The sequence below is a fragment of the Branchiostoma floridae genome, chromosome 12 (genome assembly GCF_000003815.2).
Source record: "Branchiostoma floridae strain S238N-H82 chromosome 12, Bfl_VNyyK, whole genome shotgun sequence".
NCBI lineage: Eukaryota > Metazoa > Chordata > Leptocardii > Amphioxiformes > Branchiostomatidae > Branchiostoma > Branchiostoma floridae.
The window spans coordinates 7,083,317-7,109,939 of record NC_049990.1 but is presented as its reverse complement, the minus strand read 5'-3'; the positions used below and the strand labels follow the sequence as shown (position 1 = coordinate 7,109,939).

The 26,623-nt window shown below is 42.7% G+C and overlaps 4 protein-coding genes across 4 annotated transcripts in view; 1 reads left to right on the top strand and 3 right to left on the bottom strand.

Moving 5' to 3' along the window:
- Window positions 1-488, bottom strand: part of LOC118427466 (emopamil-binding protein-like) — a 3,368-nt gene extending 2,880 nt beyond the window's left edge. Inside the window, exon 1 of the mRNA XM_035837281.1 lies at window positions 276-488. Coding sequence (XP_035693174.1) covers window positions 276-449 — 174 coding nt within the window. The 5' untranslated portion in view covers window positions 450-488. The remainder of the gene's footprint in view (window positions 1-275) is intronic.
- A 4,235-nt stretch (window positions 489-4,723) lies between these two features.
- Window positions 4,724-8,996, bottom strand: LOC118427770 (angiopoietin-4-like). The gene is made up of 5 exons (XM_035837696.1): window positions 8,843-8,996; window positions 7,244-7,348; window positions 6,429-6,560; window positions 5,546-6,012; window positions 4,724-5,012 (listed from the first exon to the last, which is right to left on the bottom strand). The coding sequence occupies exons 1-5, from the start codon at window positions 8,967-8,969 to the stop codon at window positions 4,812-4,814; spliced, it is 1,032 nt and encodes a 343-aa protein (XP_035693589.1). The 5' UTR covers window positions 8,970-8,996; the 3' UTR covers window positions 4,724-4,811.
- A 1,433-nt stretch (window positions 8,997-10,429) lies between these two features.
- LOC118428205 (protein shisa-4-like) lies at window positions 10,430-14,752 on the bottom strand. The gene is made up of 6 exons (XM_035838212.1): window positions 14,533-14,752; window positions 14,081-14,140; window positions 13,544-13,692; window positions 12,742-12,910; window positions 11,808-11,859; window positions 10,430-11,433 (listed from the first exon to the last, which is right to left on the bottom strand). The coding sequence occupies exons 1-6, from the start codon at window positions 14,716-14,718 to the stop codon at window positions 11,069-11,071; spliced, it is 981 nt and encodes a 326-aa protein (XP_035694105.1). The 5' UTR covers window positions 14,719-14,752; the 3' UTR covers window positions 10,430-11,068.
- Window positions 14,753-17,824: 3,072 nt separating this feature from the next.
- Window positions 17,825-23,524, top strand: LOC118428190 (homocysteine S-methyltransferase YbgG-like). Its single transcript, XM_035838180.1, has 11 exons — window positions 17,825-18,006; window positions 18,449-18,547; window positions 18,719-18,786; window positions 18,917-18,962; window positions 19,223-19,358; window positions 20,104-20,207; window positions 20,682-20,843; window positions 21,361-21,429; window positions 21,706-21,845; window positions 22,579-22,655; window positions 23,196-23,524. The coding sequence occupies exons 2-11, from the start codon at window positions 18,482-18,484 to the stop codon at window positions 23,273-23,275; spliced, it is 948 nt and encodes a 315-aa protein (XP_035694073.1). The 5' UTR covers window positions 17,825-18,006; window positions 18,449-18,481; the 3' UTR covers window positions 23,276-23,524.
- Window positions 23,525-26,623: the final 3,099 nt, after the last annotated feature.

Genomic DNA, 26,623 nt, shown 5'->3' with positions numbered 1-26,623 from the left:
TCCCCCCTCAGGCAGCCCCCACCCTAAAAAGGTGAGGGTGTGTTTGGGGGCGTGTCCACTTTGGATGTCACATTGTAAATCGATTATATGACAATGACAATTTTGTTTAAGTTAACCGATATCATTATGACTTTGCCTGGTTTCAGATAATAACGTTAACGTTACATGTTTTTGTGGATGTCATAGTAGGAGTCGACAGTTCAATAATAATTCTGGAGGCTGTAACGTTACAAGAAGTTTTGTGAACTTTGAACCATGGTCCAGACTCAACTTACGAAGGTAAAATGGACGATAGCGTCATAGAACAGCCACACCAGTACCCATTTGTCCACCCTGGAAACTCTTCTGCCGAAAATCTGCGCCAAAACTAGGCCGGCCACGAACTGCAAGAACGAGACGAACAGCAAGACAATCACGAGTTGGGAGAAAAGTTCTGCGGATTCCGCCATCTTTGCGTGCAAACTGCAGTGCAGTGCTGCCCTCTAGTGAGATTATTCATAAACGCTATACTTTCAACTTTAGCCAGGCACGTCCAACAAGTTCGTCCTTGGTTACCGGTTCAATGGGGCTTCGTGCCCAGGAGCACGAAAATTGTAGGGCAACTTGCCAAGTTTCTTGGCTGTTTCTAGCTACTTAGCAATGTCAAGGAGGTTATATAGCCTCATTGCCAATAGTTATATTCTTGTGCTAAAGTTACATTGAATGTTTCAGTTCTTGGACATGCAGTTTTACATGTGACACATTTGACATGCCAAATGAACAATTTATGACTCACAGACTATTGTCAGGGCCTACGTGTACACAGGCCTGCTCCTTAGCCAACATCCAACAAGAAATTTTGCCTCCCCTTCCCCGAGGAAAGACTGTTTGAGGTAGTGTGGTTGTGAGGTTATTGAACCCGGAACTGTGATGTCTGAAGGACACATGTTGAGTGTCAATCGTAATAGTCATCTGAGAACAGGTAATATGTTAACACTTCCGGTGACAGGTAATATGTTAACACTTCCGGTGGTAGTCGCTTTTCTTGCTGACATCACACACACAGTTCATTGACCGACCGCTCTCTGGGTGAACGAAGTTCTCAGATAAGAATACAAATGCATAACAGGATATCTGAGAATAAACTGAGGAAAACATCACGGTCATCCGTAACGTTAGGGGACATGAATAAAAATAAACTTCTTTCTTTATTCATTCATTAATTCATACCGAATTACTCTAATTAATCCGCATAAGTTACGTATCGCACGTTGTAGTCACTAAATTCTGTAATTTTTTTGTTCAACTTAGAATACTTGCCTTTACTACTTGCCTCGGTGTACACATGACTGAATGACGTGCCGATATAATCACTTTATCTGAACGTTGACGCAAGGTGTTATAAAACTTGCAAACAGTGGACAATAAATAATTCTAAGCTATTGCGTTGCACGCGCAGAAGTTGACGTTCTGTAACGGTAACTGTACGTCAGCAAAACTGGATTGCATGTTGTTATCGCCTTTTGTGCTTGAAAAGTTCAGTTGGGTTGTTGGCTTTCTTGGAAGAAGTACAGGCAACCTTGGCGAATATGCATATGTGCGTCGCATTGAGAAAACATCCAGAAGTGTTGAGGTTGGGCGTTGTGACTCAGCGTTACATGTACTATGTTACAATAGTTCACGTTACCAGTATTACGCACAATATTTCCAATCCGTTTACACAACATTGATAGGCGTCCTGTGATTATTTCCGGTTGGTGTCTGAGCAATACGGTTCGGTCCGTAGCATTCATCACGGTCAGCACATCCTGACGGAACCCGAGTAAACAAACTCCGGCAATTGCAGCAGGTATAAAAGCCGGACCAACTCACAACGGTCTTCAGTCGTTCTGAGAGACGCAACTACCTACCATACATTACAGACCCAGTCACCTGCTGACAGTATCAAGACTTCACCGGCAACATGAAGACAGCGTTCATCTTCGCACTGCTCGCCTGCGTGGTTCTGGGTAGGTGTTCAAATTCCTTTGCGGACTGTTCTATACTTAAGGGCCCCGTTCTATACCCATCCTATTTCCACCTAATTAGTCATGTATGTATGTTAAGAAATTGAGATTAACAGTTTAAAAGCACGCGGAGCACTTGAAAGAGATTCGGTGTAAAAAAAATGTGTTTTCATGCGCATGCGACAATTTTTTTACAATAGTAAATTCTTTAAATTATTTCCACCCTAGGCCTTTTGCATGGTTTAGAATCATCATATAGACATATGACGCTGACCAATGGCTTTATCATAATCACCAGTCATTATTGCTCGTTTAGGTTGCATTGACCGATCATGCCTTATGACACCTTATATTGCTCATTTTGGTGCATACCGTTGACACTGTTTTTGTATGTACAAAAAACAAATGTATGATATATATACTGTGTGCTGGTTTACGAGCCTTGGAAGATGTAAACGTAAACCCCGAAAGATATATTCCAATTGCAAGTAGAGGTTAGGCTCCGACTGTTTCTGGCGTTTTTATTGGGTTTTCTATTTGGTACCGTCTTTTTATGTCTCGCGGACGCAAAAATAGAAAGCCCGATAATAAAAGGCCTAAAATAGTTAAAAACAACAACCGCGGAGCCTAGCCACTGCTTGGAGAGTAGACGGTACCACTGAGTCACAAATTCACTCACCCCTCTCTTGTCCCCACAGCCTCCGTGACCGAGGGCCGTTCCCTGGCGGAGTCTCCCGAGCCGCACTCCCTGGTGAAGCGGGGATTCCTCTTCAACAATGGAGGCTGCGGGTCAGTCTACCTCTTAGAAGCGTTTTTGATGCTTTTATACGACTTTCTTGTAGTGTACATTTTTATCTCTTCGCTACGAAAGCCGCAGGAAGGCCTATGGTAAGTTTTTCGTCCTAAAGAAGTGCGCGAAGCACTAGAAAAACGTAACGAAACTTTCACAAAATACGTTACTCCTAGAAGTAGAACACTGAGCCAAACCCTGTATCTGTATAATGTATGGCGCCCTGACGTTCCTGTCAGTGTAAGGTGGCCACTTATAACCACCCAGATGGAAACCATATTAGCTTTTGTCCGCTTCCAGTCGCATTTGTACCTACAGTAGTACCAAATCAGCATTGATGGAAGCCTACATGCAGGTTTCACAGCCCTTTGGAGATAATATAGTTAAATCCACTGTGTCTTAATAAAGATATTGGAAGGTGGAACCCATTCCTTCTCCTACGCAGAGGGGACCAACGTCGTCTTAAAAGAAAACATGAGAGGAGTTTTGAGACGACCTTGGTCCACTCTGCGCAGGAGAATGATCTTATTCGTCGTCTTCTTCTCAATGCCCTTGTTTTTTTCTGACTATATTTTTTCCTGTTCTATCTTCTGCAGGTACAACTTCGTGTGTAACCTAGGCCCATTACAGGGATGCCACCACTCCTCCGGCTGCTGCATGCGGTATGTCTGTAACTGAAGGGACGCCTAGCGACATGTGGCCGACCTGCAACTCCGATTCCAGACCAAATCTCGCATACGGCCGTTTATAGTCAAAGATCATCCGATTACAGGAGTAATGCTAGGAAAGAACTGTAAAACAACATCTCCTGTGCTGACAAAAAGCAGCATGTTTATAAATTGTGCGTGTCTGTTACAATTCGCGGTGTAATGTTGGTGTTTCATGTGCAATAGAGAGCATTCGTACAGACGAATCGTATTTTGGAAGAACATGTTGTACACAAACATTTTCTATATTTACACGTTTATACGTGCCTATATAGTACCTGTGCGTTTACCTGTCCATAAAATATATGAGCTTCGCATTGCCTGTTTAAATTCGTGGTGTAAAATCTATGTGTGTACCTGTGCAATAAAGGCTTGGTTTTTTTACTGAGACAGTGTCTATTCAATATTTTCTTTACAAACCGCTGATGTGTACAACATTGGAGAATAAACTCGTGACAGAGAGAAGAAAACTTCTGTCAAGTTTTGGCGACAGTCGAAGCATTTTAGATCAAGAATCATCAAGCCACCGACTATACTGTCACACCTAACATTTGTACATCTGACCCCACGCGTTGTTCAAAGCAATCTAGTAAAGATGCACTTACTGTACATGGTGACAATGTTGCTGGGTTGACACACGAGTTTTCGGAGTCGACTCCAAGTCCCTGATCGGCTGGAAATCGACTCTCAAACGCGTGTGTAAACCCAGCCTATATAAGTTCAACTCTACGATAATAGTAGTATAGTTCTAGTAGAAATTCAAATATATGACGGACATGTAGTCACCATCTCATTGGTCGCATCGAATAATTTGCAGCATCTCATTGGTAGATCAGCTAACTGTGATGGACAGTCAGCCTCTACCAGGCTCCACAAGTCGCCGCAATGATAGTAGAAATTGGCCAAATAAGACAAAAAATACGCAAGACCTCGAGGAGTTGAATGGCCGAGGAGTACAGTTTGCGACCTAAGGTCACAAGTGTTCTCCTGAGCCATCTAACTCTCCTGACGGGTTTCTGTCTTATTTCTTGGCCAATTTCTACTATTTTGCAGCGACCTGTGGAGCCTGGTAGAGGCTAACATCGACTACCATAATTCCAGCAGGTGCCATAATACCGCCACGTGAAAAACGTTAGTATAGAGGTCTTCCCAAGATTGTATTGAATACCGAATGTTAAATACTAGTATCGTAAATGTAATGCAATTCAGATATTTAAGTGTTGAAGACAATCTTGAGAAGGCCTCTATAACAACGTTTTTTTAGGTGGCGGTATAATGGCACCTGGTGGAATTATGCGAATGTATGTTAATGGAGAGTCTGGGATTGTTCTAAGGCTGGCGGATGGGGATGTTTTCATCCCGCTTCATGATCCTCATCTCGGTGACTTTAGCGGAGTACCAGACCGGCGAGCGCCAGTAGAGCCAGACCAGGCCGATCCCGTCCTGTGTCTGCCCGCCCGGCACGTAGTTCCCGTTCAGGTTGGCGTACACACAGGCGGGCCCGTAAAACCACCAGCCTCCGCCGTACCTCTGTAGGGTGTAGGTATTAAAATGTAGAAAATTAATAGCATGACTACCAGGCTCCGCGGACCCGTGGGTCAACGTGTACTGACTCCTCTCACGGGCTGGCCGACTCCCTTAGAACCGACAGCCTCCGCTGTACCTCTAGATCTAGAGGGTGTACGTTAATGCAGAAATTTAACTGTCAGTGCAAATGCTTCGACCTGAAATACCGCACCTGTTAGATGATTACCAGACTAGAAATTCCACTACTTAGTCGAGAGAAGCCGCGCTAGCTGCGGCTGGTAATAGACAACTTTCCAAACTAGAAATAGAAAGGCGCAATATTTCGAGAAAATGTACGATGTTTCCCTCCCAACAAGAAGAGGAAAGTTAATGCAATATGTTTTTTCCTTTCGGGATACTTCATAACGATGTTGATGATGATGTTGATGATGACGACGACGTTGTGGATGATATTAATGATGATGACGATTATGATGATGTTGATGCCATCAATGATGATATCGATGATGATAATGATGATGATAAAAATCCCTCACCTTGGCGCAGTCTGCTCCGTACCCGCCATTGTCTTGATCGTACGTGGTGAAGGCCTGTCCCGTGTTGAAGTACATGGCGTTCCGGGTGTTCCCGCCACGCAGGAGGTTCAGTCGCAGCTTGTACTTGGTCGCCGAGCTCTCCAGGTAGAACTCGTCAAACTGGATGTGGATGTACCCTCCCTCCCAATCCTCCATGTACACGTACATCTTGTAGAAATCCCCGCTGCTCGTCAGCTGGTGGATGATCTCGTTCCCCAGCCAGTACTCCACCCCAGGGTCGCCGAACCCCGTCTTGTATTCGGCCCAGGAGCGGTTGAAGTTGACGGAGCCGTCCTGACGCCGCTGGATGACGGTCCAGGCGTCGACGCCATTCTCGAGGCGGCAGAAGACCCTCACTGGCCGGTTGTCGACATAGATGGTGTACACGCCGCTTTGGGTCAACCCGTACGGCAGCAGCTCTTCACAGTCTGAGAAAAATTAGAGAAAATTGGGAATGATTTAATAGCGCACTCTTTGTACATTGCACTTCGTAATCTATTATCGTCTGTCCTAGGTACAGGACATCCGATATACTAATATGTTATTCGGAGGATGGAGAATTTCTGGTAAACGTTTAATTTTCAAGAGTACGCAATTTTCTCATAGAGAGCGAGTTCGTATTACTTGCTGATTGTCTGATTGTTACCTGTCACGTCAGCAGTCTAGAACTAAATTAGAACACTTTTCATCATCAGAATATAACCCGTATCTTGTCAAAGAAAAAAGCCGGTGGCTTGCAACAAAGACAATTTTTGCCCCGGCGCGGCAATTGGCACTAAAGGCATGATTTCGCAAAATTATATAACGTTAGTAACGTTAAACAGATTTTGTTGTAGTAACGTACCTTTGACACGCGGTCCTTCCGCTGTTGTCGCTGAACTTGCTGTCACCCCTGCAGTGACGCCGTCTTCCGCCGGGAGCGCGCCACAACTGTCAGACAGCTCATCACGCTGCTGCTCCAGGCGTGTCACGTTTTCTGTCAGATTGTCACAAAGTATCCAAAAAGTTAAGTAAAAATAATTTCATCAGGTTGGTAAAATACTTAATCACAAAGTTCTTTATTCAAAACCATGAAATTTATTAAGAGCGGTCAGGTGACAGATGAGAGATGGTCATCAAAACGTTGGCTCTTAATAATTTCCATGGTTGTGCATAAAGAACTTTGTGATTGAATATCCAGAAAGTTGGTTACACAAATATTGTACCGAAGTTACACATGATAGTTCTCATATTCCATGCTGGATTCCGGGCTACACCAGTTTTGGACAATAACTACAAGCTGCCTATGTGTAAGACCGAGCCGTGAGGCGTCACACCGGAAAGACCCCTACTTTTTCGATAAGTGGTGGGTTTTTTAAAGTGCTCGAAGTGTGGCTCTCCTCAAGCACATGACCTCCATCTTTACCACCCATCCAATATAACTTACCTAAGCAACCGAACTTAAGTACATTTTACTCATTTTTACCTGAGTCGGATGAGAACATAAGTGTAACTTGCCTTTGAAATTTCCTAGGGATACAAAATCAGGGCCTGCAACGGATTCGAACCAAGAACCATTATATTCAAAGCCCTAAGTAGAAGACGACATTGCCATCTTGATGGAAGCCTTAAAATGTTATTTCTGATCATGAAGAAAAAGTAAGAACATGTATGACTCACGGATTAGCCCATCGAACCGCGATTCCATGTCAGTCAGTATCATGTCCAATGTTTTAGCTGTGCGCCCCACTCCGGCCATTTCTTTGTCCACCTTTGATATAAGATCTGTCCACGGGGAAGAACAGCAACAGAGTTATTTCAGAATGTGTAGTTCTGCAATCAGTTAGGACATATAGTTATACAACTCGTGACCTATGGATCCCTATCTTCTAGCTAACCTTACCACTGAGCAATCGACGCCACTTAATTATTAACCTGGAATCCAATCTAGTTGTGGCACAGCCTACGGTAGTTAGTGTAGGCTCTCTACGGGGACAGTGCAGCTCTCAGTCGCCGGTGTAATCACCCCCCCCCCCTTCCCCTAGGATGCCCCATGCGGGGCCATTTTGGGGTACCCCTATGTAGATGTAGATGTAGATGTAGATGACTGGTGCTTCGCACTGCAGCTAGGTGTCGCTGCTGCAATGTGAAGAATGCGATCACAAACGTGACTGAGTTTTCCAGTATTGTCCTGGTCAGGGTGATGACAGACCGGTTTTGCTCAGTCGACATGTCGGTGACTTTCTGTCACCATGAGATATTCACGATCTTGCTGATAGCCACGTGTGTTCTGACAGATATCTCTAAAACACATTGCTATAAAACGTACCACCAGATAACATCGGCTATCATAATTCCACCAGGTGCCAACGTTAGTATAGAGGTCTTCCCAAGATTATTTTGATTATGTTAAATATCCTAAATGTAATACAATTCAGATATTTAGGTGTTGAAGACAATCTTGAGAATGCCTCTATAGCAACGTTGTTTTTTTTGAAGTGGCGGTATAACCTGGCACCTGGTGGAATTATGCGAATGTATGCTAACCCTAGTTCAGCTTTATCCTCGGTTGTTACCTATATTCGATGTTTTTACAAGAAATGTTGGTTTAGTCTTTTGCCAAATGGACTCTTGCCGAAAAAAAGCCGCGAATAAAAGTGAACTAGCATAGCGTTAACCTTACATACAACAGTGCATGAAAACACCTAGTCTGGAATCACACACAAATACATTTAAATTCGCGAGGATTTAATTTCTCGGTAGCGGGAAAAGGACTTTTCATGGTGGTTTTAATTTCGCGGTAGCACCATGTATTGTAGTACTGGTATATTAATGCCCTGGAATGTTCGCGGTGGCTTTAAATTCGCGGTGAAATGGCCAACGCGAAAACCGCGAAAATAAATCCACCGCGAATATTTCTGCATTTACAGTAATGTGTAAGTTGACATTTTAGATATTTCATGTATTTGTCAACTATCATTTTGTTGCGACCTGTACTTAGCACTGGTTCACCTTTATCCAAGGGTAACCTATATTCGTTGTTTGTAAGAAAAAACGTATTTAGGGATATGAAGTCGACCGACGGTGGTTTCAAATCGGAACATTTTGAAAATATTGCAAATTTGAAATCACAGTCCGCAGACTTAATACTCCTAATGTGCTGTTTTTTTAAGACAACGAATAAAGGTCACCCCACGGATAAAGGTGAACTAGCGTTAACCCAGTGGGTATATATGTACAATAAAGGTCTTCATTCATAATCGATCCTCGGATACTCACTGCGCAGGGCACGAAGCTCCTGCTGCGGGTCCAGAGCGGGAGCGGCGCCGACCTGGGGCGGCGGCGGCATGGCGAGAAGAGCCGCGAACATCAGCAGAATGGCTCCTCCGGCTTGCCGTACATCCATGATGACGACACGTCACTGTTTGCTGGATGTAATCTGCAAATAGATGTACGGTAGTGTTTTAGTTAAACCCGTACCGATGTTTTTGAAGCTTTGCTAAACGTCTGTGATTTTGTTCCTAAATGGAAGAGAAGAGAGAACACGTGGGTCACTTGAAAAACTACAGAAACGTGCTTTAAGTTTAACACTGTAACACTAGGGCGCACTCTACGTCGCCGTGCGTATCTTCATCGTCTGAAATGTGACGCAAATATGTTGAAAAGAAGTTGCAACTGTAAATCTGAATTAAAGTTGTTGAATTCTTTCACTTTTGGCGCCAAAAATTCTACGGTACGCACCTTTAGTTTACCTGCATACAGCCCTGTCTCCTCTGTAAGGCAGACACCTGCGATGGCACAGGACTGTCGTCTGCCGTTGTTCGGCAACCAGACATGACGTCATCTAGCGTTCTCACGATTATTAACACCTTAAGTGACAAACTAATTGCAGTGACATTCTATCTTGTTATTCTTTCTGCACGGTAAATTGTGATCACATCTCATTAGAATTTCTTACCTTTCTGTGCACAATAGTAAAAGTCTGTGTAACTAATTATGTGCAAGAACAAAACTAACAACGGACTTCATTTTCGATGTTATTGATGCGTTTTTACCTACCAAACTGAGGTCATTGACCCCTGGGTGCGTGGAGTAAGGAAAGTCGTGCAAAGTGCCTATTACCAATAACATAACGATTCCCTTCCGACAACAAAGGTCGCTATGTACGAAATATTGCACCACTGTCCCATGGCAGATTATTAGGTTTGAGTTTATTTCAGGACATGGTACAAACTGACGTTATGTTTGTTGTACAACTGTGTATACATGGATACATATAACAAAGTACAAATTGGCACAGAAGACGACAAAAGAGCTTATACTAATGAATTTCACTAACTACAACTATCTTTTATTGGAGCCATACAAAGAAACACATGCAAGCGAGGATATACGCTCTCCGAACTATTCAAAATGGCAACTGCTACACACTTGTTTAGTTTTTATGTCATACCTGTGACGCGCGCGAAAACGTTCGATACGGGTGTTCCGGACCGGCTGGTAACTTTCCGTACGGCCCGGGGTTATCACACGGGCTCCATTCGAATAAATCGAACTGTTTCGAGTGGGCCGAGTACGGCGCCATCGAAAGTTCGAATACCTGATTCGGACGTTGGAACATTACTGTTGCAACAATTTTTTTTCGAGGGCAACAAATTTGTTCAACTTCTGGCGCATTTAGCATCAAAACAGTGGTTTTCTCAGGTGGGTATGACATAAATAAAATACAACACGGTGTATTCCGCATCACCCTCGGTCTCAGCCCTCCCGCGGGTCGGATCACCCTCCGGCCTTCGGGCGATCCGACCCGCGGTCGGGCTGATACCTTGGGCGATACGGAATACACCGTGTTGTATTCTATATTTACTGCCACGCAAATAAAGTTTCACTTTAGGTACACATCAAGTCATGCAAGACTTCTTGTTAGAATCTGATACATTACTTGAGGGTTCCATGCTGTCCCTACCAACATCAATTCTATGGGCAAGTCTTAAGTTATAGAGGTAACGTTGTAGTTTTTGAGGTAACGTTGTAGTTGTAGAGGAAAAGTTCCTGATTTTGGAATAGTGGATAACATTGCCGAAGTTATAGTCCTTTTTGATGAGGAATCCCTTCCTCGAAATTGAGGAAATTCCTACTGGATTCAGTACACATAATTGCAAGATAGCATTTTGGCATTTTGAGGCGCATGTGAACTACATTGTCTTTTCACCTTTTGGCTTTCTGTTTTTTTTTTTCAATTCCTATATCATGGCTGTTGCTAGCTGTCACTTACGTAAACATTACACTTAATTGTGCCGTCACATATTGAATATCAATTGAGTATCAATTTTGTATATTCATTGACATTAGTGCATCTCGTGTAAAATGATGCCATAAAAGCAAATAAGTATATGTAGCTGCCGTATTCATAGTCAGTCTCCATTGCAAATGGAGAAGAAAGCCTTTAAAACACACACATCTTGTTAGCACTAAAAGTATTAACTACGGTCTCCTGGGTTCTGTTCATATCTTCTCGCCCTTCACAGCGTCGTCGTAGCTTGGTGCGGGCGCCGATGGAACAGCGCCGCTCTGGTCTGGCGGAGGGGCACTGTACTGCATCTGAGGTTGTACCGGATAGGGCACCTGTTGCTGTACCGGGTATGGTTGCTGTCCTGGGGCTGGCTGTACCGGGTAAGATGGTTGCTGTCCAGGGTAGGGCGGCTGCTGTCCGGGGATCGGCTGCCCAGGGTAGGGTGGTTGCTGTCCAGGAGAAGGCTGTACCGGGTAGGGTGGTTGCTGTCCAGGGTATAGCTGCTGTTGTCCAGTAGGTAATTGCTGTACCGGGTAGGGCTTCTGACCGGGCTGGGGAGATGGCTGTCCCGGACCGGCTGTAGAAGTTGGACGTCGAAAATAAAGATTTATCACAGAAAATTAGTTTCAATTATGTCAAGGAGGATTTATGTTCTATGAGTCAAGGAAGGATAAAGGAAAACATACTCGGGGTCTCAAGATTTACTCGAGGGTTGCATGCGATTCCTACACACATAAAATAATGCACGTATATTTGTAACTTTAGGGGAAACGTGCTTGTAGAGGAAACGTTCTTTTGCGATGAGGTTCTAAAAAAATTCCGAAAAAGAAGGTCCTGAGGATAAATTCTTTCTATAGAACTGGTCCTTTCCACTCGTGTTAGTCCTCAACGTTAGAATTAATCGAACCATGGAGGTTTCAAAATGTGATTGAAACTTCCTTGAACACGTACCTCCGCCCTGGATGATGATGACCTGCTGTCCATCTGACGTGTACGCGGCGCCCTGTATGTGATGAGAAACAACAATCCGGTCTGCACGTCGATCTTTTATACGAAAAACGACATTCTTGGGCAAGTTTTAATCTTCTGACCCGTAAATTAGGAAACACAGACCATTGTCTTACATTGTGTAAATGACAAGGGCGGAAGACGAACCGAAAACATAACTGCGTGAAAAATACCTCTACTGAAAGAAACAGTTAAGCTTTGACACATGCTGACCTGTTATTGCAATAGACTGTTAGCCGTGCATCCTACTATAACTCTAGTCCGCTTCGCTCACTCGGTAATCTATTCGGTGGTTATAGCAAATGACTAGGCCCTATGGAAACATATTCACCTCGGGCGGGCCATTAACGCTTTAATGTTAACTTCACGTTGGTGAACTTGACATAACCGCAATTAACATCGTTAGACAACAAGGATGCTAGCCTCTACTGCATGACCACATGATCGGTTATATTGTTGTCTGTGAAATGTAATAATTAAACACATACTTTTCAGCTTAGTCCTCCCGGCATCTGTACTCCATAAGATCACTTTGATAGACGAATCACGTGACTCACCTGGGGGTCGCTATACGAATCACGTGACTCACCTGGGTGTCGCTATACGAATCACGTGACTCACCTGGGGGTCGCTATACGAATCACGTGACTCACTTGGGTGTCGCTATACGAAACACGTGACTCACCTGGGTATCGCTATACGAATCACGTGACTCACCTGGGGGTCGCTATACGAATCACGTGACTCACCTGGGTGTCGCTATACGAATCACGTGACTCACCTGGGGGTCGCTATACGAATCACGTGACTCACCTGGGTATCGCTATACGAATCACGTGGCTCACCTGAGTGCCGCCATACGAATCACGTGACTCACCTGGGTTTCATTTCGGGGAGCGCAGCAGGTCCCACAGCAGCTCATGATGGACACGGCCAGTGCAAGAGCGACCTCTAGCAGTCCGATGACGATCAGCAGGGCATGCAGTGCATATGCTGGTGTGCAGTCGATGTTTTTCCAATCGTCTTCTTCCTCCAACCCATACCAACTGTGAATGTTTGTCGAGAAATAATTATTATAAATTCGTGATAGCGATGGGCGACGGAAGTCATCATCATTGGACTCTGACAGCTTCCGGTCGCCATCTTGTTGCTGGCTGCTGTACTATCATGTGTATTTATTCACATACCACAGGCCTTCTACAATTCAAAAATCACAAGGGGAATTTGCCACCTCAGAGGGCACCGATATGTGAAATTTGGGATCGGGCCCATGGGCCTGAGTACCATCCTCCGTAGTGACCGCTGGGGTAGGCTACGTTCGTTTCCTATTAAAGCGCGCGGACTTCAAGGAGCGACATAGTGTTATGGCTAGCAGGACAGTAGTAAAGTGCTCTTCGGCATGCCAAGCTTTCGTGCAAGAATGAACTTTATTGCTCGACAATTATACAGGATGTGCAAGTTTATGTCCAATCCCTCTAGACTTTGCTTTCGTGAAGCACTTTTGAAAATGGCAGAAAGAACTGGAAATAGGTTAGAACTGCACACTTTGTCTATGTAACACACACTCCGCTGTCCGGGGCTGTAACTGGCCCCGCCCATAGAGGTAGGCCGGTCGGATGTTGGCCGGGCTACTATACGCGAGATTTAATCAGGCTAGAACTGCACCCTTGCGTGCTTACCTGTATAAATAACCGCTAAACCATCGATCCGGACCTCTGCGGAAGAATCCACATTGGGGTCCGTCTATAAGCATGCCGAGCAGGGCCAAGATCCAGATGCACATGGCGGCCATGGTGGCGAAAATACTCAGAACTAGAGCGGCAACCATCTGGGAAAGAACAGACGAACGTTAACATCTGAAGAATCACATGTAAGAACAGACTGATGGTAGAGATTCGGAAAGTGGAAACGCGGAAGTGGAAAGTGAACGCCTGACGAAGGTTTCGCAAGCTATAGAAAATTTTTGACATTTTTTATTATAAGTTTAATTTTTGTTTTTTTTTCGTTTTAAACATCTAAATAAACTGATATGTAAAAGCTGAAAAATATAAAGACTACTTGTTTCATTAGATTTAAGAAAAAATATGAACAAACTATCATACGCCTTATAACTTAAAATCATTATCGTTACAGCAAAGCAGACCCTAATTTTATTTCATGACTTGTGTCAAAATACTTTCAGAATCTTCCCTCAAAGGTCGAAGTAAAGAACGTACTTTGCCCTTCTTCTCCGGGTTTCTTCCGCTACACACAGCAAGTCCTCCGGTGACTATCACCTGCAGTGGCAAAAGCACTCAGTTAAGAACTACTAGTACTTTGTGAACATAAATACATCACAAAAGGTTGATTTTGAGGGGAGTTGGACAGTGTTACGTCGTTCCTTTTCCATGTTAAGAAATTAGATAATGTTAAGATCGGACTTGCTATCGCCATACCCTGGAAACCAGACTTAGCCATGGCTGGCAGAGAATCTGTTCGGCAGTCAAGGAGCTACTCTCCCTGTATGACAAATCCCTGGTGTGCTTATGTAAGGTCATCGGAAGACCTGCCTTGGCTGCTGAAAAGGTTGTTTTCGGCTCTGGCTAAAAGTCTGGTTTCCAGGGCACTAATGACAATGTTAACGTTCATCGCGATTACAAATGAGTTAAAGATGGATGTTCAAACTTACAAAAACGCCGCCCCAGATGGGCCCGTTGATCATTGTGATTGGTGCAAAGAAGTACTGCGCGTACAAGGCGTCCAGGACTACGGCCAGGACGGCGCCAACGACGCCGAGCACGATCAGGGTCCAACCAAGGCAGTGGACGCATCCGCCGCGGAACCGGCAGCAACCCTCATCCCCGCCGCTGCACATGGTCGGGTACTGCGGTCAGTTCTGGTCCGTCAAGGATGCTACAATTTGAAAAAGGAACGTAGACAAGAACAGTTTGGTACTCTGAGAGGCTCGGCCAGAGTCTGGCCTTCCTTAAGCCCCGTTTATTAATCAAGAATTTATATCGGCCGAGTTGTCAGAGAGCTCTAAATTACGAGGAGGTATGACCCTGATGCCGACGAAGAAACTCTGCCATTTGTTCGTAGGCATCAGGTTCATGCCTCCTCGTAATTTAAAGCTCGCTGACAACACGGCCGAGCTAAATTCTTGATTTGTAAACGGGGCTTTACGTACAAGGAACCGAATCAGCACCCCTCATCCCCGCCGATGCACTGCGGTCAGTTATGGTCCGTCAATGATGCTACATGGAAAAGCAAAATGTACAAACAATTCCACGTTCAGTCTTAGACAAGACGATGAACGGTTTGGTACTCTGAGAGGCTCAGCCAGAGTCTGCCTTGTAAGGAGCGGATCGCGGCAGCCGTCCTACCCACCGTTGCACATGGTCAGTCACTGCGGTCAGTCCTGGTCTCTCAAGGATGCTATTTAGCTTGGGAAGCAAAATTTACAATGTACGTTAACAATTTCAAGTTCAGTCTGAGACAAGTTTGGTACTCAGCCAGGAGTTCATTCAAGCTCCTTTGAAACACTTCCTCATTGCAGTTCTAACTCTGTACGTTATGTTGCGTATGCTTCGGAGGTACCGTTGTTGGAATGCATGATTTTCCATGTCTCACTTCGAGTTTTCTTATGGGAAAGGTAAAAGAGCGGTAACGCTGTACACGCATGCCTCGAAAATCGAAATACACGTTAAAACACTGGAATGCACCCTACATCTGCTTGGAATACGTCACCGGTTTTCATCAACAATACTATTGCTTTATCAAAATAATGAGGGTATCCGAACGCCCTTCCTCCGGCACCCCGGTCACAATCCACCTCACATAACTAACGTACTGTCCCTAAATTTGAATTATGCCGCTTGACACAAGGGGCGATTCCAGCGCGGGGCGATGCCATCTGTAAATGATGAGTCGGTTTGTTTTTGTGGCACTTCTGAACATTTTCTACACAAGACGATGCATGACACACAGCTTATGTAACACTTGGTAATACAAAGATGGAAGAATTAGCACAATATGCTTGTTGTGACACAATTGAAACATATACACTTGACATACATGACATACATTTAATACAGCGCTGCCAGCCTGGACTCACACTAAAGAAATCACTAAAAGTACCAGTGAAATAAAAAAAAATCAATAGATGGAGGAGAAAATGGGACAGTGTTTTTTTTTAATGGACGGCGGATTTGCATTGACATCTGGCCAGCTTCAAGAGTACCAGTAACCTACATTCAGATCTACATCTGCTTGAAGATTTAATGCCGGACCCCCGCCGTGGGTTTGTCTCATCGGGCCAGTGAACAACACTATGTCTAAAAGAAAGGCCCCAATTTTACCCGCGATTCCTAATACTTCCCCCACTATATTCACAACGTAAGCTATTACATTAAACGACCAATGGTTGGTGCATAATGTCACGTTATATGGCAATATGCCGACAGCCAAAAGCGTACAGGAACAACACGTGTACGCTAAAAACCTTACGAGACCCTCAATCGACAGTCTAAAGCAGATGTCGTGTTCAGCATAGTGTTGAGCACATGTTTGGGGACATTTTCTACGTTTTTCTCCTAGTCCCCCTTTTCAAAGACGCAGAATGCCTACAAATTCGTGTATAACACCGAATTGGACCATGCATCTGCTTGACGAATACTCGCAACAACAGAGCTATATGACCCATATATATAGATAGGCGTGGCACGCAGTGAGTACATAATTTTTGGCCTACAACCCTGCTTAAAATGGCATCTATATATAATTATCCTTGCTGCAAATTCAGAATCCAGTTTTCAGGCACCAAAGGCTGTGTGACCTACCTTCCACACTGTGTCTCCGCTGGATCTGAGATTTTTGTCCTGGTAAACAACGTACGCGCGCGCATCAGGGCATAGGGACTGGCCGTTATGTATTACGCAGTGGCTGAATTAACGCAAGGCTGGAATCAGCTGGAGCTCATCATTGATCTATAGACATCCCATTGTGATATTTCCTGGATAGCCCCTCAGAGATAATCAACGCCAGCTCGTCAACAAACAGTGCATTGTGTTCATCATAATTATCGTCAATGGTTACAAATGTTTCATTCAAAACGTCGCGTTACATTAAATGTTATGTCGGCCAGCCCTGAACTACTAGCCCTGAACAAGAAACGTTGAGCAACCATGGTCTAATGCAATTTTCGTAGGGAAGCAGCGCCTATGTTATTCAACAGCCATTAAAAGTAGTCACACTATTAGATTTAACCCTTGAGATTTAACGTTAGAGTTTAATACAATACAGTGTTGTCACTTTTGACATTCGGGAAACCGTCCGGGATTGAGGACCATTCGTCCTCACCAGGTCATCATCGGAAACCGGCAAGGAAAAATCCCCTTCCCACCCAGCTCAAAAAATTGGGTGCACCCAAAAATTTTTGGGTGCTCCACTTAAATTTGAATAGAATGTCAGAAAAACCTAATAACAAAGCTTTCAAATTATTAAACATTTACAACCACCATGACAGACATTTCTATTATCTTTCTAACACTTAGATGTCAGGAATATGATGTATACTAGTATACTTTTATATACATAAACCTAATAAAATATTTGCACCCATTGAAAAAAATTGGGTGCACAGTTCCAATTTTGGGTGCACCTGGGTGCACATGCACCCAGTATTTCGAGCCCTGCATTGCTATATACTGCGTTCTTTGCTGCAAATGATTAATAACTTTAGAAAATTCAGCATCACAATGTCAAACATGGAGGGCAATTCAAAGCTCAGGCAGAATAAAATTACGATTTGGGTAACACCGAAACTTCGGTAGCTACATGGTAGCTCTCAGGCTCTAGCTCTCTCTCTCTCCTAAATAAGGTCGAATCGGCATATCTCAAATAGGTAGCTAGTGTCTAACCAGGATCATTTTGTTTGCAACACAGGTAATCATTGGCTGAGTTTGCCGAGAGATTTGTATAAAAGAATTTCATTGGGCGGATTCCAACGCTCGACCTTTGACATTCAAAATGGCGGAAAAGTTTGAGAATTGCCCGGAGTTTTGATGTATCTATGGAAATCTCGCTCCGTTCTGATATTTTCTTGGATTCTTTCATTGTCTAAGTGAGCTGCTAGTATTAAGATCCCAAAGAAGATTTGATCTATGTAAGTTTTGTTTAACTATGCTTTACGTAACTCGGGAATCTTTAGATATTATGCAGTAGGCGGTTGCGATGAACACCATAAATATTTAAGGTGTGACCGTTAACGTTGACATTAACGTTGGTAACGATGCTATGCAATAACCTGGTTTCAGTACAGATATGTATGTAGTATCTTTATTTGCGAACGATAACGTAAAAAAGTGGAAAATGTCTAGTTTATAGATCTGGTTTCACTTCTTCAAAATTTGGCGGGAGTGGCCGAGTGGCCAAAAAAATGTTTTCAACTATGAGTGGTATAAACAATACTAGACAGTTGATTTTGTGTCGACAGATCCCACACAAGGTTCATCTGCTGCTCTACTTAAATTTTGCAATGTCCTAGCATGAAAGCTCATGTCCTTTGCAATGTCCTATTAAAGACCAATTGGTTTTGCCTGTCTTAGGATGTTCCAAGTCTTTGATGTCTGAACTCAACAATGGAGACCAAAGTTTTAGATGGAGGTCTGGCAACAGAGCTGGACTTTGCTGGCTTCGACATAAATGTGAGTCTCGAAACCTACATGTATGACCCAATTGTCCAAATATAGCAAATTACATCGTATAATCTCCAAGCATGTGTTGACGACTTGATGTAGATACATAAGATGTTGAATTGTTTTTTGTAAACATTTTGGGAAAAGTTTTCATTGACTACGATGTCCTTTCCAATCTAGAATGACCCTCTCTGGAGTGCCAGGCTGCTGGCCACGAACCCTGCTGCTATAAAACAGGTCCACAAAAGGTAGGTTGATCAATAACAAACATATTCCAAAACCCCCTCTTAATAAAATTGTCTTTAAGTTTTGCCCTGATGTGTGTTAATGTGCACTTTATAGGCTAGGATGTGATGGTCTTTTTATTTTTTTTGTCAGTTTCCTATCAGCTGGGTCAGATGTCATCATCACTGCAACTTACCAGGTAGAAAAACATTACTAGTATTACATACATGTAGTCCTTAAAACTTGCTGTGCAACAGGCGTGGCTTCAACAATATCTTGGTAAAAGCATGTCAGTTGTCTTCAATATGAGAGCCAGTGAAAAATACGCAGACAGAATTAGTGTTGTATAACTAACTATAACTATGAGAAATTCAACATCCTCATTGTATTGTGTTGTGCTGTGTTATTTGAATAGCCTAGAAAAAGATTTCTGCTTGGTTGTCCTGTGCCCTATTGTAGGCCAGTGTCCCAGGTTTTCAGGAGTACCTGGGAGTGTCTGTGGAGGAGGCACACAAACTCATGGACCACGGAGTCAGGATAGCCAAGCAGGCCTGTCAGGAGTTCTGCAAGGAGCAGGATAAAGGAGACTTCCCAGGTAGTACAACTCCAGTAAGATAATCTCCAGGCAGATTTATCAGTGGCATAAGATGGTCTCAAAGTTGGCCAAGGAGTATAGCTGGCCAAAGGGAGTCATCGGCAACTGGGAATATCTCCGCCAAACACACTCACACCACTGATTTCAATGTCTGGCAGCTTTTGAAACTACAATGTATCTTATGCTACTGTAGGATCTGCTTGGAGATTACAACAAGATACAGGGCTGGACAAAATGTACATTTGTTTTGTGTAACCTGTAAATTGCCTTTATATGTAACACACCAGTTTTGTTGAATAGGTGCATAAGACAAGATTGTAATGTTTGATTCACCTACAAATGTACAGAGGGAAGTACCCCATTCCTTTCAAATAGTGTGGTTTGCTCAAGGTATGGTCTTCCTCAAACATTGGGCTTGCTCTAGGTGTGGTTCTCCTCAAATAAACATGGGGTCTCTGGCTTTATGTTCCAAGAGGACATCCCTAGTGACCCTAAATAAACCTGGGTGCTCACTTGTACCTGGGTTGAGTAAAGAAATAGGTGTAAAGTGCCTTCCCAGCTGCACAATATTGGGGCCTGAAGTCTAAATAAACATTCCATTAAGTGTTTATTCATATTTCTTTTATCATTGGAGACCACAGGTTACTTTACCAAATTATTGATAGGCTGTTCCTGTACCTGATATTATGTTTAGGCATGTAGCACTAATACACGTACAATTTCCATATCCTTGCTGTATCTATAGGCAGAAGAAACCCCCTGGCCGCAGGCTCGGTCGGGCCCTATGGAGCTTGTCTACATGATGCATCCGAGTACACAGGAGAATATGTGGACAGTATGTCAATAGAGGTATGTGTACTGTTCTACCTACATCTCAAAGCAGATGTTGAGAGTAAAAATCCTGTTTTCTGACAGTCACGACCAGTTTTCCTGGGCTTGTTTGGTTATCTTTACCTTGAATCTTTACCTTGAACCACAGCCAGTCGATACCCTTGCGGGTAATAAGGCCGTCCTAGTTGTGGCGGTGGTAGCATCAATAATTGTTATAATTGTGTGTTGGTTAAAACTAGTAAGATAGATTTTTGGTTGCAAATTTGGTGGTGAGAATGAGACTGTTGTTTTTATTTTTGATGATTATAAACCAGCAAAAGTTGTAAGATTTAGAATCACCCTCAATTTTTTTCAAAACTCATGTTTGTACGTACTTTAAACTAAAACTGTAAATCTTTTATTTTTGTGATTTTCCTGGTGACTAAGTTTGTGGTTTGAATAGGTAAATAAATAAAATGAATTTCCAGTACATGTACATGTGCTTGATGACAGGAATTACAGAGGTGGCACAGACCCAGACTAGGACAACTCATCACCAGTGGTGCGGACATGGTTGCCATAGAAACAATCCCCGCCGTAAAAGAGGCAGCTGCGCTGGTCCAGCTACTCAGGGAGTTCCCCAACACTCGAGCATGGGTCACTTTCTCGTGCAAGGTACTCAAACCTTACAATGTAAATCTTCTTGTTATAGGTTTGCGATAGTGAAACATGTACATATTGAACTTGTTGCATTCATGGACTTCTTAGGTGTCAGATGCCTTCACATAGCCATTTTGTTTCTGGTCTATACAAATATGGCCAAGTTGACAATTTCATGGCTGCAGTACCATCATAAATTACTGGTTGGCGCTTCAGATCCACAAAGTTGCTAAATATGAATCTTAGAATTCTGGCAGATTACTTCATTTGCCCAGAAAGAGATGTCTTAAGACTCGATGTAAATGACAATGACTGAAAATTAGGTACAGTAGAGGCTGCTTAATTGCACAGCCTATTTGCCAGTGAATTTCGTGCAATCATCCGGCTGGTGCAATAAAGCGAAGTTGTCTTGCCTGACTGCACTGGTTTGGGATTCCATGCAGTTAACAGAATTGTGCATTAATCCCTTGTGCAATTACCTGGCTTCTACTGTATTTGAATGTTTTCTGTTCTGCGTTATTTCTAAATCTAGGATGGGTTACACACCTGCCATGGCGAGAGTTTCCCTGAAGCCATCGCAGCTGTCCTGAAGTCTCCGCAGGTTTTTAAAATTTTTTATATTATTAGATATTTCTTCATTTTCCATCATGATAAACAAAACATACAGACATTACAAAAAACACAGATGAAGCCACCCCTAGCAAATGCGTTACAACGAAATTAATAAATTGATGAATAATGACATAGTATGATAAATAAAGATGCAACTTAAGCTTTACATAAAGAAAATTGATAAGTCAATAAATAATGAGACAGTAGATATGGTAAAAAAAGATGAAACTTAAGCATTACATAAAGATCGCCACTTACCCCTCAGGTGTTTGCAGCCGGCGCCAACTGCTGCATGCCAGAGCACGTGGCTCCCCTGCTGCAGAAGGCGCGGGAGCTATGCAAGGATCCGGCGAAATTCTTCATCGCTTATCCCAACAGCGGGGAGAAGTGGGCAGCAGGAACAGGGTTGGTCTTTGTTTTTTAAAATCTTTATTTCAATACAATTGATCATACAACAAACAACTGGTATGTATAAAAAAGATAGTTACACAATGGGTAGATGAACTAAGAGAGGCATGTCAAGACTCTGTTGTAAGTAAAGGCAGTTTGCGTTTACAGGGTTGGTCTTCATTTTCTTCCGTGCTTTTTCTTCTATGCTATGGTCACCAAACTTCAAATTTAGCAGCTGTTCTTAAGGGCATTGACATACATGTGCGTCACTGAAGTGGTTGTTAATTCTTTAACTTATGTCTGTGCCTGAGATTTACTATGACTTGTTGCAATGAGTTCCAGATCTAGAGCTTTGTTGTGGCTGGAAGGTGGGATGTTGATTATTTCACAGGTTTTGCATGAAGGATTGTAGAGAAGTCTGTTTAATGTATAAATAGGGCTTGAGATAGTTTATTCCTATTTTCTGCAATATTTGATACATGATGCCAAATCTGTATTCTTTTAGCTGGCAAAATTCCCAGCTTATTTCTCAGCTAAAAATTGCCACTCCCTAAAAATTATCAGAGCAATTATCAAGAGAACTCTGGCTGTGTTCTGGTCAAAACTTCATCTAAAGCTTGCAGCTGACTTGACACTGACCAATCAAATTTTGAGCTGTGTAACAGGGGTTTAAGTACTGTTGTTTATGGTTAAAATTATTCTGCAACAAAGTTTTTGTTATTAATGTTAACTCCTTCCGTTCTTCCAGCTGGCATGGAAAGGCTGACTGCCGTCCCCTGAGCACCTTTGTTCCTGAGTGGTTAGATAATGGAGCCAGGTGGATAGGTAAGGAAGTAGGCTACAGTCAGTGACACCCCCATCAAACTCCTTTTGCCTGGAAATGACAGCAAGGACAACACGGATGTTCTCCATACTGGGTGGGATTTAGACAATACCTTTCAGTAGAAAGGTGGCAAAGAATGTGTAACAGAGGGCTGGCCATGTGAAACTATGCAGTATTGTTATGCAGGGTACTTTCAGATACGGTTTTCCGGTCAATTACGCAGTGGTATCTCATGTAGTGGACAAAAGAATTATCTTTAAGTACTCTGCATGGCAATGGCAACAGTGTCACATGGCCAGTCCCCCAATACACATTCTTGACTGACTTTAAAATTTGTACTAAATGGTATTGCTCAAGCACCACCCATACATCCAGTACTAGTACTTCCAGGCAACAAAAGGTTGATGGGTGTGTACTTGGACATTAATGGCAAAACTGTCCTCAATCTTAAAGTTGATATATTGAATACTCCCCTCCCTTGACTGGATCCACATGAACACTTCTTTGCATGTACACATTTTAAAACACGTTTGTTTCTGCAGGAGGATGCTGTAGGACCCGACCAGATGATATGAAGGACATCAGGAGTTCCATAGAACAATGGAAGAAGACCACTGGATAGTGTATAATTCACTGTCCACTGTATATGTATTGTCGTGTGTGTGTATGTGTATAAACTATGAACTAATCTTGTGTTTTATATGGAGCAATATGCACAATGTAATTGCTTATGGGTGTTGATTTTTTATGGTGCATTTTAATCATGGCTGGGATACTTTAACCAAAGTTAGATCATAATCTATATTACAGGTGGAATGAGTCTATATTCTGTAGCTTTTACAAATAAAATTTTATGATTGCCTTTCACTGATGTATTGTCAAATTCTACTGTATGGACATCTACAGTATTTGTCTTTTAACATATAATAAGTACAAAATTTTTCCTACCATCACCTTTCAAAAGGGTAAGAAACGGTCATGACTGTGTGGACCCTATTTCTGAACAGCCAACTTTGACAATGTCTTTCTTGTCCATCCCTTTTGAATGCATGTTACAACCTATTTGAACCCAAAAAAGATGGCTGGCAGTGAACAGAAAAATTTTAAATTTACAAAGCTTAAAAATTTGTGGTGCACACTAATGGAACAGAATCAGAATGCTGAAAATTTAGAATTGAAAAGCTTGAATTGTTGTGTCTTAAATCACTATATCCCGAGTTATACATGTAGCAGTAAAGGTCACATTTCTCATCATGACCTTGGAGGTCACCACCAAAACTAGAACAGTTCAAAGGTCAGGTCATCGGATACTGGTGCATAGCCAGGGCATATTTCCCAATAATCCCCCCACTCCGTCATCGGTAAACCACCCGACATCTCCATGGTTACCGTGGAAGATTCCGTGATATGATGTCAAAAAGGTTTTGAATTGTGGGAATGATGTACGAAGAAAGGTCGCCGGTGTCGGGACACCGGTCCAATGTAATTTAAAACGTTTCATTCAAGACGTAGAAGCCAAATACACCATTGACTTTATATCATACGATCTATCATTACGGTTCCAGCACATAAAATGAGTTCAGAGCGAAGATTGCGTGTCAGGACAGGAGTTCAGATTGATTATGAACATGTGATTGGAAAGAGTGCTGCAGAGTTGACTGGTGGCAAACTTGGGGTGGGGACATGAAGCCTGGAAACAAGCCAAGTGGACTAAGGTCTTGATCAAAGCTGACAGATCATCACAGACACTTGCCAAATTGACTGGCTTTTCACTGTGAGTTAGCCTGTTTCTGTTACTCCCTTTTAAAAGGGGAAGAACAAAAGGGAAAGGTTTGTTCCCTTAAAAACAAACTTTAGTCATTTTTGCCCTTCTTTGTTGTAACCTCTACATTACCAATACAAATTTTAAGTATCACCAACGACATTATATAATGTCCTTTGTATCAGTAAGCAAAGTCAAGCTTTCGAGAAAATTAAAACACTCAGTGTATATAACTGCCAGTTCCTAGGTCTCGGGACTGCTGCTAATGTTGTGTAGAAAATGGGATGAAAAAAAAAATGGAAGAAAAAAAGTTCCTTCCAAGAAATGGATGCCATACTGCGTGAGTCCATCAGGTCCATTTATTAGATCCATTGGGCATTGAGTACGGAATAACCACTACATGGCAAACTGAGCTACCCAGCCTACAGCTACACATGTCGACTGCCAAACGTTGGGTGCCCCCCTCCCCACAGCGACTGTTGCGTCATCATCTCCAGCTCTGTAGTCTGTATGGTTGGTAAAAAAAAATCAAGAGTGCTGTTTAGGTTGTGAACATGTAATGTGATTTTTTTCTTTTTTACAGCAAGAAAGCTACTAGTAGCATTTAGGGAGCTGGCAAGATGCAAGGAGCAGTAGAACACATTTTAAAAATTGACTGATTAAAACTGACAAAAGGACATTTGCATCCTTTGTGCACAAAGCGGTATTCCACACTTGCAGTCTCTGCGCTGAAAATGTAATTTTTTAAGGAAAAAAAAAAAAAGTTGTGCCAGATAATATATGGTTTTGTTCCTTGCTTGCCATGATGTAAAATAATTGACAGTTTGCAGTGTCAAAACATTTCAAATGGATATACCAGTATCCAAACTGCACCAAAATCTTATGCAATCCACTTCTAAGTCAGTAAGAGCAGCCCAAAATGTTTGCTTAAAGCTTCTTGGTTTTCCTAGGGTTTCCAGTCTTGCAATTCTAGTATGACTTGCTAGGAGGCTCTCATCCACCAACATTCAAAGGATTTGCCAAAAGCCAACCATTGGGCAAAGTAGAACAGCTTTTAGATAACCTGTTGAATTTGAGTTGAACAAATCAATTACAAAAAGGGGTGTGGTCTTGATGACCAATCAGCATTGAGAATTTGCCTTAGCAACTGTCTCAGTGGAAATTTGATACATCTGAAGATGGAGTGATCATTTGACCACCACATTTGCTTTTGAAATATTTCTAAAGGAAACTGATAAGTAAGTTTGGGACCAAGTCTCACAGGTAACACAGAGCTGGAGACGAACCAACAGTCTAGCTGGGGAGGAGAAAAAACAAGGAAGTTCCACTTTGTGCTCACATCAACATAAAAAATCACTCCTTGTACCATTCATTTTACAGCGTCATCACATTGCAGCACATTTTTTTTCATTGCTAAGCTCATTGGTTAGAACTGGCTAGCAACTGTTTCCAGACCCCCCAGCCATCATCATCAGCTGTTATATACACCAGGGAAAATCACACAACTGTTTCAAGGGACCCAAATACTATGAACTGAACTGGAGATTTCACATGCCAATGTTGGCGGCATCTCTCATATTGTTTGACAATTCTACATACCATACAATTGTAGAGTTTCTTAACCGCATGCCTAGTCTATCGCTGACACCAAATGTTGGACAAATTAGTGCCCCGCACACATTTGAGTTGCTTTTTCTTTATAGTAAACAAAAACAATCGGCAAGACTATTGGTGGCTGGAAACAGATGCCATTGTCCAATCTTTATTTTCCACGCTCCCCATACACAGCCTCTCCCCATACACACCCCTACCAACTGTTTGTTCTTCAATTCTGTACAATACACACATGACTATACAGCTTAGAATTTTTTGTGTCAACACATTTTTGTTTCGTGAATTACTGTGGTCAGCTTATATGGAACCTTACTGGTGGGAAAACATGGAAGGGTGGCTGGTATGAATTTTCATACAGCTCAGCACTCAGCCATGTAACACTAGATTTGGAGAAATGCATCTCTGACATTTCTGGAACATGTGAAGGCAAGAAATAGTTCCAGCATTTTAAAACATACTGTGGTTGTACAATAGTGTATAGCAATACATTTAAGTGCTAATAAAAATATTTCCTTGCAATCACCTAGCCTTTTACAATGGTTATTGCAACACATGGAGCTAAAACGACCATTCAGCCATTACTGTAGGCTAAAT

Excerpts from the sequence above, each read along its gene's own strand:
- LOC118428205 (XM_035838212.1), bottom strand. The coding sequence starts at position 14,718 with ATGTGCAGCGGCGGGGATGAGGGTTGCTGCCGGTTCCGCGGCGGATGC. Across the intron at positions 12,911-13,543 it reads TTTAGCGGTTATTTATACAG|TTGGTATGGGTTGGAGGAAG; the intron begins GTAAGCACGCAA and ends AAACATTCACAG. Across the intron at positions 11,860-12,741 it reads CTCCCCGAAATGAAACCCAG|GGCGCCGCGTACACGTCAGA; the intron begins GTGAGTCACGTG and ends CATCACATACAG.
- LOC118428190 (XM_035838180.1), top strand. The coding sequence starts at position 18,482 with ATGGAGACCAAAGTTTTAGATGGAGGTCTGGCAACAGAGCTGGACTTT. Across the intron at positions 21,430-21,705 it reads CTGTCCTGAAGTCTCCGCAG|GTGTTTGCAGCCGGCGCCAA; the intron begins GTTTTTAAAATT and ends CTTACCCCTCAG. Across the intron at positions 22,656-23,195 it reads TAATGGAGCCAGGTGGATAG|GAGGATGCTGTAGGACCCGA; the intron begins GTAAGGAAGTAG and ends TTGTTTCTGCAG.
- LOC118427770 (XM_035837696.1), bottom strand. The coding sequence starts at position 8,969 with ATGGATGTACGGCAAGCCGGAGGAGCCATTCTGCTGATGTTCGCGGCT. Across the intron at positions 6,013-6,428 it reads GGAAGGACCGCGTGTCAAAG|ACTGTGAAGAGCTGCTGCCG; the intron begins GTACGTTACTAC and ends AATTTTTCTCAG. Across the intron at positions 5,013-5,545 it reads ACGGAGCAGACTGCGCCAAG|AGGTACGGCGGAGGCTGGTG; the intron begins GTGAGGGATTTT and ends TACACCCTACAG.